The sequence below is a fragment of the Paraphaeosphaeria sporulosa genome (assembly GCF_001642045.1).
Source record: "Paraphaeosphaeria sporulosa strain AP3s5-JAC2a unplaced genomic scaffold CC84scaffold_6, whole genome shotgun sequence".
NCBI classification, from domain to species: domain Eukaryota; kingdom Fungi; phylum Ascomycota; class Dothideomycetes; order Pleosporales; family Didymosphaeriaceae; genus Paraphaeosphaeria; species Paraphaeosphaeria sporulosa.
In genome coordinates this window covers 599,908-611,603 of record NW_017253365.1, presented here as the reverse complement: position 1 = coordinate 611,603, position 11,696 = coordinate 599,908, and the positions used below count along the sequence as shown (strand labels likewise).

Sequence of the window (11,696 nt, the reverse complement as noted above, 5' to 3'; positions counted from 1 at the left end):
GTGTGCTATCCCTTTCTTCCACCACGCCTACTCCAGCCGCACAACCCACCCATCCCCGACCTTCTCGCCCTCGGCAATTTCACCGCCCCAAAACAACACGCTCCTCCCATCCTTCATCACATCCGCGCCGAAAAACGCCCGCGGTCCCGGATGCAGCTTCCCGGCCCCGGCGTCGCCCAAGTCATCCGGCACGCGAACGTCGACATCGCACCACGTCCACTTCCCACTCTCGGCACCCACACCGGTGCGTATCGCGTCCTTGAGCTTGGCCGGCTTGATGGCGTCTTTCATACTGAGGGTCGCTTGAGGCGCGAGGTTGCTGGAAGGGAGCTGCAACGTCCATGTGTCTGACCATTGGGTTGGCTCTGGCACGGGTTCCTTCTCTGTTGTGGAATGGGAGGAGAGGTCCTGCTCTGTGAAACCGTCCGTTGGTTTGGACGTTCTCGGAGAGGGTTCAGACCGCGCGCCCAGCAGATAGACGAGGTAGTTCCTCCCGTAGCCTGTGGTGAGGGGGAGGAGGGCGCCCGCGTAGCGGGCGCGGGGGCCGGGGACGAGCGGGTTAGTGGGGAAGGTTAGCGTTGTCCATTTGGCGTCTTTGGTGTCGAGGGGTAGGACGTGGAGTTGCGAGGACACCGGGTTGGTGGAGGAGATGAGGTAGAGCGTGTTGTTGTGGACGGTAGCGTTGGACGGGGATGTAGGAGAGGGCGGGGGCACGAGAGTCTCGTATGGGCTTGGTGCTGAGGCTGGGTCCGCATCTGCGGAGAGGGAAGGCGTGAGCCTGGCTATGGTGGTGATCCCATCGGTGGAGTCGCCGATCAAGAGGAGCAGGGAGGTGTTGTTGAGAGGGAAGATGCGGGTTTCGGTGGAGGGGTGAAGGACGGGGCCGTCGGTCGCGAAGGAGTGCAGGATTGACCAGGTCTTTGAGGATGGGGTGAAGAGCCAGACGTCGCCGTCATCGGCGGGCTGGCCGGTCGAGGAGGTCCCCCCATAGACGACTACGCCCTCCTGAAAAGCACATGCTGCGTGATTGGTTCTTCCACGGGGGATTCTTCCGTCTTCTTCTTGAGGAATGGCGGGGATGAGCTGGTAGTCCGGCTCGTGGTTTGCCCCTGGTTCGAGATTCACAACGTGCATGTCGTTGGTGGCTACCGTGGCATCGGCAGTCTCACCGCCATAGATATATGCCTTCGAGTCTACGATGGTGAGGGTGTGGTTGGAGCGCGTCAGCGACCGCTTGTGCATTTCATCGTCGTGGACTACGGCAATGCGCGTGAAGGTAGCATTGAGAGGCTGGGTTGGTTTGACCAGAAAATAAGTCGCTACTCCAGCTTGGAAAGACGTCGAGAGGACCTCTTCCGCCGCGAGGGCGATGCCGGCGCCGGCTGCTAATTCAGCCATTGTTGTTGGGTTTTGTTCCTTGGTGAGTGTATGTGATGAGCTGTGAAGTATGAGATTAGATATGGTAGGTGCGAGTTGATGACGTCAGTGTCTGAAATATGCAGACCACGTTTGCTTGTGCGATGTCTCACTTCAATGAAGATTTTCGATTTTTGCCGTATCGGTACGATGCAACCAGAGCTGTTGTACAGTAGTCGCTTCTGAGTGCTCAGTCGGTGGCACGCGTTCAACGCTAGTCGCACTAATTATTCATGCCACGATGCACCTACTATATTGCTTAGGCTCCAGAAGGTCGACAATTGAGTTTCGTATTGAAAGAGGCAGCTTTGCAGCTGTCCGGTTTCTGCGGACCGATCTGGGTTATGAGCGTGATCACTCTTTCCTCGCGGGGCGGCGACTTGTGCTCTATCGTGGGCAGCAGTTGAGTGGGTCCTCAGGAATCTTTACCGTACAAGATATCAGAACTAGTAATGTTCACTGTGTCCACTCCGGGTACATCAAAATCCTAGTAAAGCTAGCTTCTTTAGTATGTCCGGAGATATGAGATCAGAACGCTCGTCCTGGAACCTTTCTCAGAGCGCGGAACAAGCAAAGTTCTGAGATCCGCCATTCTTACGGTAAGCGATTGAGCCCAGGAGAATAGCGGAAGTCGCAAACAGAAGGGTGATGCTATATGACATCACCATTGCTTTTTCATTCATGTTGTATACAATGGTGGTATCGAAAATGGCTATATTGGTTGGGGTTCCCTCTGATTTTCTGGAGCGTTTGACAACAATGAAAGAATACGTCCAAGATCGCAGAATTACAAGAAGCAATCGTTAGCGAGGAGCGACAGAGTGACATTATCACTCAGTTGCTATATGTTCAACGGTCGTGTTGTCATATCCCCAAACAAAGCCTTGAATTCCTCTTGTCTCTCTTTGGCACTATGAAAGCGAATCGATCGGCTACGAAACTCAATGAAATATGTGTAATTGAGGAACTCAGGAACCATGGAGTCTAATTTCCAGAAGACAGACTGGCTACCAGATGCATGAGGACCTGGGAAGTTCATCTTCGGGATGGCAACAATAGTATTTCTGTTAAGTCCCGAGGGACATCGCAATCCCCTCCTTGATAATATTGAATCTCACATAGATCTCCATGTGCAAGATAATTCGTTCAAGACCAGCCAAAGTAGTCTGCGAAGTCCGTTGCTGACGCTATACCTGAGACGTGAGAATCGCTACTATCCAATTTTTTAAAAAAAATTTGGCTAGAAAGGCTATTGCTGTGCCATCCGGAACATTCCACTCCTGTACCATGCTAATCGGTGCATATACAACCGTTCAAATGAGAGAGCAGTGATCTGGACGCCAGATTAGTGCTGTGAAAGTCCCCTTTGGTCTACAATACTTACGCAAACAGTGAGCGAGAGCGCCTGCTAAACCGACAAGAAGTGTAGTGATCATTTGTATAGGGACGCTCCAGAACTTGCAGCCATGTCGCCTGTAGAATATTCAAGGTCATTTCTTTTCTTTTCTTTACAGGTGTCGTCGCAGCACGCCTAGCATCCACTCAAACAAGGGTTTCGACCTGACCCTGATCGTGCTTACCGACACCGTGCACGAGGTTTTTGGTGATGGGATGTGACCTGCAGAGTGGATTTGGAGAAAAGCACATCGTTGAGTGTTGGTATCGAGTAATTCAAGTGTCACTTAGTTTGATATTCCTCAGCATTGACTTACTGATGAACGCTGGGCTACATTCAGACTCGGCTCATAATGACTAGTGGCTTTGACATCTTACGTGGTCCAGTCCACCGTTAAAACGCTTCTCTCATATCATTCGGCGGCGTTCCAGGCCCTAGGAGCCGCGTTAAAATGCGAGCCACTGCTGAGCTTGGTGCACATCCATATTCTCTTCACCCTCGTGTATATCGATCAATCCTTGCAAGGGACCATCTTTCGGCACAAAGCAGTCTTGAACACAGAATCAGAGGGTTGAAACATGGCGACTTATAGGACTGGACGAGGCATTAATTAGCCGAGGAGTATCCAGAAATGTACTTTGTGGTACTTACGGAAGCGGGGAACACAAGGTGCTGGCTCCAATGATGATAGCCAGGAAACTTTCGAACAGGTGAAGCGTAATGATAGTTGAGTAGGGTTCCGGTGGTGATGCAAGATTGAGTAGAGATTTCAAGCTCTAGTATTTCATGCTGCATTCATGACATCGTCGCGTAGACTATGTCGGGCAAACATAACCCTACGGTTGATCTGTGCGCATAGTTCACAGCAGTATCTTTCGCCATACTATAGCTCCTACATTATTGAGAGTGCATGGGTGCAGATGAAATGAAAACTTCGTCGGGCACTCCATTGTCATACAGTGTTGGACGTCGAATGGACTTGCTAGTTCGCATTGGAAGGTGGCCAGGTTGGATCATCACTTCCAAGAGGTTTCGGCATATCCTCATATCCTACATGAACCCCGCTGATCGATGCCGAGTGTGTAATGGCCTTCAACACACCCAGCGTGGTGGCCCTTGTTTCCATGTACTTTTCGGTGACCTCGGAGCCAGGGCTTCCACGGTCCTCAAGGGATTCCTTCGGCAGCTGGCCCAAGGAGCGGAGGTATTTCATAACTCCAGCGAGCGAAACATGCACCTCATAGGCGCCGCCACTTATTGTGCGCTTATATAGTGCGGCCATGATTCCAGTAGCCAGGAAATAGCCAGATCCGTGATCAAGGGCTTGACAAGGAAGGACTTTCGACGGTTCCTCCAAGTCAAAATGTTCTGCTTCTGCAACATTTAAACCAGAGGCTGCTTGTACAAGCGAGTCGAACCCACGGTTCTTTGCCCAAGGGCCATCTTCTCCCCAAGCATTCAGAGTCGCGATCACCAAGTTTGGATTGATTTCTACAAGCTCCTCCGATGAGAAGCCCTGCGCAGCTAAACTGCCCGGTCGGTAGCTTGAAAGAAAGACATCCGCCGTGCGTATCAACTCAAGCAGTTGCGCCCTGTCTTGAGGCTTCTTGATGTTAAGCTGTACCGTGCGCTTTCCCCTCGCCATGTCGATGTCAAGCTCCGGTTGGTTTGGCAGGGTCGGCGAGGTCACCCAGATTACGTCTGCACCATGGGCGGCTAGAGTCCTTCCAGCTACTGGTGCCGCAATGATGCGGCTCAGTTCCACGATGCGCACACCTCGTAAGCAATACTTGTTTGCATCTGCACCCGACGGTAGAGGAACGGGTGAGCTTGTTTCACGAATCTTCTGTAATCTGATAGGGAAGTCCGCAACAGCCTTAGCCTGAGGAAGTATATCCCACTCTTGGAATGAACGCAGCGCCACAATAACAGCTTCGTGTTCGAATGCAGCTGTCTCGAGCTCAACGGCTTCGAACACTCTCATCTTATTTGCTACTTCCTCCCTCGTCGGGTGGAGCTGATACGGGTAAAGCCCAAGGAGTTTGAGAGCATTATTCAAGTGATGAGGAAAGCCGTCGTGCATCCGAACGTACCCGTCAGCAGTCTTGTGAAGTCCTCCGAGTTTTCCAAATGGAGACGGAAGACGTATCCCGTCTAGCGTATACAGTCGTTCAGATATGAATTCGGCACATGCATGCTCGCTTGAAACCGAAACCACGGGTACTGGTTTGCTAGCTTTTGTAGACCACAGCAGGGCCGCTGCAAGTGCGGAGAGAACGATAGAAGCATGGGCAAGGTGGCCGACCTTGAATGAAGACGAGAAAAAATTGGCATCCTCGACAAGTTTCAGCGACCTCAGAGCATCGCTAGGCAGTTCAAGCGTTCTCCAGACGTGCGCCACAGAATCTAGAGTGCTGAAGCTCTGTCGGTCTATGGCCCTCATGCCTTCTGGCTGATGAAGCACTCTTTCATTCGATGGTGTATCCATCTCTTGATGCTGCGTTGACTCAAAGGAGCGAAAATACATGTGTAACCTCGTTTTGAACCGGGAGAATCGAATACTTTTATTGTGATGTACGATGAGTCAAATCCGTAATACCTTTGATAACCGTTCCGTATTCCGTATGACCGAAGCAGCGTACGTAAGATTGCCGAGGGACACTAGCTCACCCACGACACGCACGGCTCATAGGGTAAGGTTGTTGTAGTTCAATCTAATGATTCTTGTGCGATAGTACTTCTTCCGCGGAGTTGTCAGAGAGTGCAGGCGGCACATCTGCCAAGGCTGTGCACTGCATGTGACAGGGAATGTGATGTGTATTAGTAAGTTAAACTACGCTAGTAGCTCCTTCACGCTAACCTATTCCTATTTTTCACTGTGTCTTCATTCTTTCTATCTGCCAATTTTGTCATCTATGGAACACAATCTTGATACATAATCCAGTTGGACCAGAAATATGGACACCTTGTCTTAGTTGCGTAGAAATATCATAAGGTATTTGCGAGACCGTAGAGGCGTACTGACGTACTGAACTGGCTTTCGCAGGTTACGAGAAACACCCACAGTGGCCAATACAAAAAAAAAATTAACTTCTACAGTACATTTTGTCCTGTAGGAACTCACTATATAATGCTGATTCAAGCTATTATTTAGTGGGTTGAACCTGGGTTTGCATAGCTACAAAAGTCCGAATATTACTGTCGGCCACTGGTCGTGCATGTTGTCGAGCCCAAAACAACTTTCGCAAGTCAAATGTGTATTTGGAGTAGCTAGTCATCCGAAGCTCAGGTCTCAGAGATTGGAAGGTAAACTTGGCTAGAACGACCGCGTTCATTGGCACTCTCAAATTTCAAGCAAGACATGTACAACGAGGAGAAACCGATCAGGCTGTAGCTCGGAATAACGACAATACCTTGCAGTGATTAACAAAATTTCAAGATTTGAGTCGTTGTGCTCAACTAGCCTCTACACTCAGGAATCTTGTGTGCTCGACCGCTTTGCGCAACCCGCACACCAACCCCATATCCCAAGACCATGTACCCACGCCCTAGTTCTCCATCTTCACTCGCTCAATATGCACACGACCGACAGGGGATAATCCTTCAAACAAATGGTACCCCTTCCACCAGTCTGGGATGCTGCCGTCCAGCTCGCGCACGTCGCTCGGGGCAGGAGTGTCGATAGAAGTGAAGTCGGAACTGGTGGAAAACTTGTTGATCGCAAAGTGTGACTTCTTGAGAGAAGTATGCACACAGAGAATGTGAAAGGAGTCTGAAGTTGATGCTCCGACGCGCACAATCGCATAGGCGAACTTGTGGGTGACAGCGGACATTCTTGCGGTTTTGCAGAGAGACGGGATCGTGTGAACTGAAGTTGGATGTGAAGGGGCAGCCGAGCAGTACATTCGTGATTATGCAAGTGTTTGCTGCTGGAAACGTACTGAGTCTGCTGCCTCGTTGGGTTGCAACATCTTGCCATGGTCCCAGAGGGTTTCAGGACGATCTTGCGTCGGTGGACTCATATCAGTATCAAGGCTGCAGTTTTGGTACGATAAGCAAGATGATGATCCAAATGCCTTAGGACATAGACTAGCAGAAAGTCCCTAGGTGAGTCTGGCACTGGTCGTTTGCCGCTGCTCACCCGATCAGATCAAACGATTGTGGGCAAAGCGCCTCTAAAGTTTCACGCCATTCCCACTGATTGCTTCCAGGCCTTGCGGGCTTTGTGATACCCATCTGATCAAAACGGAATTGTTGCAGTTGGTTATAAAAGTTCGTCGCGTTGTCGTACTCTCACAAATTACCACAACATTGGTTCCCGAACCCACATCAGAACGACGCATCACACACAACCAAACATACACACAATGGGCAAAACCACAAACGACACAGCAAACTGACGGAAACCAGCAGAGTACCTCTTTCAACTCGCACTCCCAGCAGAGATACGGTTATGTCATTTTCCAAATTAACGACGTAGACCTCGACCCATTTTATTCCGATGTTCATTGCATCTTCCACATTGAAGCGGCTGCCCCACAATTTTCTCCAAGAATTTGTGAGGGTTCTCCTACGATTCTTAACTCGACACCCATAAAAGCGGCACCCTGCCGGTGGCAGCTGAACGGACGAAATCCCTCAGGATGAAAAGGCTATGATAATCATGACGAGGAAGGAGATCAAACGGGATCTATCGCTTGCATACGAGTTCCTTTCAGAGATTTCTGCACGGGCAACTGGGTTCGATGAATTATTTCATGAGGGTAGACGCACGTATTCGGGAAGGGATAGGGTGATGCGGGCTTGCGGATTTGATTGCGATCCTGAATTATGAAGATTTGGTGCCAAAGAAGCGTTACTACATACGGCATATGTACAGTCGTGGTAGTCGGTAGCTGGAATTTAATCCCCCGAGAAAGCATCTCTGAGACTGTGAAGCAAGCTCTTGCCAATGAATGTGACTAATACTTTACATGCGTATGAATATTTAACTAGCTGTCCACATTCACACCTGGTCTCCCTTTCACAAAACATTAAGAGCAGGCGAGATCCAATGAGGGAGATAATTTGTGGAGGAAGGTATGCCGAGCAATGTAACCCAAAGAAGCCAAAATCACGCGTGTGTTCCACTAATTGGACAGAACCCCACAGACGCGTTAGTGTCCCAACCCCAGGCCCAGCTATTACCAACTCGCTCTCACGTACCGGTAACCCCACCAAAATCAATGGACCGTGCTGGAGATGCAGGCTCATGTGATGCGGATGACAGTGCTCCGAAACGTTGTATATAAATATCCCCACGCTTCAGCCTGCGGCCTCATACATGACCACCACCTTTGGGATCATTTGAGGAGTGCAAACACAGTTGAGGCAACATGGGAAGCGCTGAGAAGCAAACATGGCTACAGAAGCTAGACGAGGAGCGTAAGACACTTCTTCTGAATCCCTAGGAAGATGGAATGCTCACAACCTCAGTGAATGTCGATGTCGACTGGATGGACCCTGCCTTCTCCGTGCGCATGGCCACCGACTTCGGCGTCAAGCCAAACGACATGACGAGCAACAACATCTGGGCCAACGTGCAGATGTCACACCCCTCCAACAGCTCTCTCATCCAAGACTCCGTTCGTGAACTCAAAGACGAGGGCTGGTTGGCCATCTACAATCGCATCTGCGTAGGCATGTGCAAAGCGAACATCGACAATATCAAGGGACGCGTCGCGCTGCAGATCAACCCGCATGAGGCCTACAACACCAAAGCTGTGCTTGAACATGCGCGGGCGTATGCGAGAGAGTTTGAGAGAGCGGGAATCCCGAAGACGAGATACTTTATCAAGATTCCTGCGACGGGGCCGGCGCTGAACGCGGCGCCGATTCTGGAGGCGGAGGGGGTCAGGACGCTTGGGACGGCAGTGTTTGGTCTTGCGCAGGCGATTGCGTGCAGTCAGGCGGGGATGCTGTACATCAGCCCGTACTTGAATGGTAGGTCCGTTGCATTTCCGCGCTGCACAGCGATAAGCTGACTTGATGTAGAGGTCCGCGCGCATAGTGACACGAGTCTGTGGCCGGATGTCGAGGATCCGGCTACGCTGCATCCCAACTCTGCGCGTATCTGGCAGATCCTGGAGACTTACAGGAGACTATACAAGGAGACAGGGAAGGAGCAGCCTTTGCTGAAGAATGCCAGGCAAGTCATCCCGGGCTACTCCAAAACCTAGCTCACAAGCGCAGCATTCTCTCGCCACAAGAAGCAATGGCATCGGGTGAGATGGGATGCCACTCTGCCACCATATCACACACATGCATCGAAGCGCTATCGAAGCTGTCATATGACGGCACGAAGCAGCCCGGCATCGGAGCACCGAAGCCACTGCACGTTTACAAAAACCCGGGGCCGACACCAGAACGCTTGAAGAAACTTATGGAAATTGACCCACTCGCGTCGGCAGATTGGGATGGGAAGTTGGCAAGCACAGATATTGACTATCTTGCAAATGATGGGGCGGAGCTTGAGAGAGCGATCAAGAAGGATCCTATGAGTGTGGCCAGGTTGGAGGATGCGCTGAAGCTATTCCAGGACGCGATTGATGAGAGTCGAGCGAAGATTGAAGATGTACTGCGAGGGCTGTAGGTTGAATGTTGGTCACGCGAGAACAGGGCGTGAGGAAGGCACGTGTACGTTTGTGTGGAAAAGTACGAACCAAGTGTGATTGCTCGACATGAAAGCCGACTATCTTCAGTTCGTGAAAAAGTATGCCGAAGAAGAGAAAACCGTAAATCATCATATCATGTAGTACGTAACGAAACTCGTATCGATCGTTCCGTAGATCGAAAAGTCGTACCAGCATGTATGCAACATGAGCCTCTGTTCACTGCTCCAAATCCAGATTGCCAGAAGTAAAATGTAGAGCTTAAGCGCCCATAGCCAAGAAGTCGGTGTAGCTGTGCACAGCAACACCAGCGAAGTTTCCAGCGCTCTTCTTCGCACTCGTTGTAATCGTCGCCAAGTCGCCGATGAGGGTGCTCAAGGTCTTGCCCGCGTAGCTGATCAAGCTGACGTCAGAGCATTCGCTGCTGGTCTCAACGGACAGCCAAACCGGGATGGAAGAATCGACGCCCTTGACAGCCTTGAGCACGGGGTCGGCAATACCGAGGAGCGACTTGGCGGTGTTACGGTATGTCATGAAGGTAACAGAGTCCAGCTTGTCCAGGAGGCATGTGTCGAGAGTGGAGTCCGCACACGCGACAGTGTTAGCCCAGAAAGGAAGATCGGCGCCAAGAGGCATGTCGAGCGACTGGGCGAGTTTCTTGGTCTGACCAACAATGGAGACGAGCGAAGAGACGTACTCAGCCTTGTTGGAGTCGAAGTCCTCAAGCGCCCATGGCTCGACGTCGAGGTGGATGCCAGCAAGCTTGGCGTCAGAGGAGGCGCTTGCCTGGTAGTTCTTGATCCAGTCGAGCTCGTGCTCCAGGGTGGGTCCATCCTCAGTCGTGCCACCGACGATCCACTGCTTGTCGCCCATCAATGCTTCGACTTTGAGGCCTGCAGCATTGCACTTCTTAATAAAGGACTCCCAAGGTGCGTTGCCCATGTCGCGGTCGATGAGTGCAAGGACAGTCTGGAAGGGGTGGTTACTGTTGGTCATCTTAGAGAGGAAGGTCTGGACCTGGGAGTCATCCTGGATGATGTCGGAGTTCCATAGCCAGATGGCGCGCTCAGAGCTTGCTGTTGCAGAGCGAGGGTCCTTCAACGGCAGAGAGAGAACTGGCGCTGCCAGGGCGAGGAGGGGAGTGCACCAGTGCATCTTCATTTTGTTTGTTTGTAGAAAGGAATGGCTACGCAAAAAGTTGCGTAAAAGGTGTGTCGGAATGAGCGACGAGAAAGAGAGTGTGAGACCTGAATGAGGGATGGCTACATGGATAAAACGAAAAGGGAAATCGCAGTACTTATAGGCACTTAGCGATTACACACAAAAAGGACGTGAGATGAGATGGGGGCTAGCCCCAGAACTGCACAAGTCAGATTAGATGAGAGGGCGGACGGACTTGACTGGTGTTTCGGCTAGGCGAAACAAAAGGCGCGAACGCTGGACCGCCGAAAGGCTCGGGAACTTTGTAGCGCGCGTTTCCTGCAGGTACCCACCGGTCGAACGTCCGGTCTTACTTAAATCTACGAAGGACGCACGCCACTTTAAGTTGTGCACCTAGAGCAGATTGCTTACCCCTCAGTCGCAATATCTTGCCTCCCTCATTGCCCGACGTGGCGCTCGACTTTGATCATGAGACAGAACGCGCCTAAGGATTACGCCACAGATCCCAGTATAGGTGGCTGTCTGGAAGCAACACTCACACTTCCACATGCATCTTCTGCTTTCGTGTTTCGTACACATGGCAAACATTTTGAATCTTTGGTTGACTGCCTGTGCCCCATTTTTCGCGAGCCGCCCCTAGCCCGAACCAGATCCATCAAATGAAACATTCGACAGGCACCTGTTTCCTATTGGTTGTGAAGGGTGGGTCAGCAAGCATGGTGCGGCGTCCGATAAGTCGCAGCGTAGCGCCGGGTGGATCTTCCGAATACCTGGGATTCTCCTCTGTTTCCTACCATTCATCGTGCGTGTTTACCGTTCGTTTGACGCACGTTAAGAGATGCGGTAGTGCCATCTTGACGGGCATTATCGATTAGATACGAGGCAGCGGTCACGCGTCATGTCAGATTTGTGGAAATTCGAACGACAGCTTGGAGTGCAGACGCAGTGCGACATCTGATGGCGTGAAAGCCGGCCCGCGGCGGTGCCAGTATTCGTCATCACAGGCTTGTGGAGATTGATAAAATACGTTCCAGGTATAGGTGCATCGGAAGGCAGCGTCCGCAGTACAGGGA

The 11,696-nt window shown here is 51.3% G+C and overlaps 4 protein-coding genes across 4 annotated transcripts; 1 reads left to right on the top strand and 3 right to left on the bottom strand.

Moving 5' to 3' along the window:
- Positions 1-27: 27 nt before the first annotated feature.
- On the bottom strand, positions 28-1,398 carry CC84DRAFT_1147156 (uncharacterized protein; the record flags this gene model as incomplete). The annotated part of the gene is made up of 2 exons (XM_018176581.1): positions 28-383; positions 423-1,398. The coding sequence occupies 2 exons, from the start codon at positions 1,396-1,398 to the stop codon at positions 28-30; spliced, it is 1,332 nt and encodes a 443-aa protein (XP_018034868.1).
- Positions 1,399-3,794: 2,396 nt separating this feature from the next.
- CC84DRAFT_1187557 (CoA-transferase family III) lies at positions 3,795-5,255 on the bottom strand (the record flags this gene model as incomplete). The annotated part of the gene is made up of 1 exon (XM_018180936.1): positions 3,795-5,255. The coding sequence occupies one exon, from the start codon at positions 5,253-5,255 to the stop codon at positions 3,795-3,797; it is 1,461 nt and encodes a 486-aa protein (XP_018034867.1).
- A 2,932-nt stretch (positions 5,256-8,187) lies between these two features.
- Positions 8,188-9,443, top strand: CC84DRAFT_1094271 (aldolase; the record flags this gene model as incomplete). The annotated part of the gene is made up of 4 exons (XM_018174554.1): positions 8,188-8,236; positions 8,288-8,794; positions 8,846-9,003; positions 9,039-9,443. 4 exons carry the CDS (start codon positions 8,188-8,190, stop codon positions 9,441-9,443), a joined length of 1,119 nt encoding a protein of 372 aa, XP_018034866.1.
- A 140-nt stretch (positions 9,444-9,583) lies between these two features.
- CC84DRAFT_794203 (uncharacterized protein) lies at positions 9,584-10,857 on the bottom strand. Its single transcript, XM_018187427.1, has one exon. It carries the CDS (start codon positions 10,621-10,623, stop codon positions 9,724-9,726), a length of 900 nt encoding a protein of 299 aa, XP_018034865.1. The 5' UTR covers positions 10,624-10,857; the 3' UTR covers positions 9,584-9,723.
- Positions 10,858-11,696: the final 839 nt, after the last annotated feature.

What these genes read in the sequence shown, in the direction of transcription:
- CC84DRAFT_794203 (XM_018187427.1), bottom strand. Translation starts at nt 10,623, where the DNA reads ATGAAGATGCACTGGTGCACTCCCCTCCTCGCCCTGGCAGCGCCAGTT.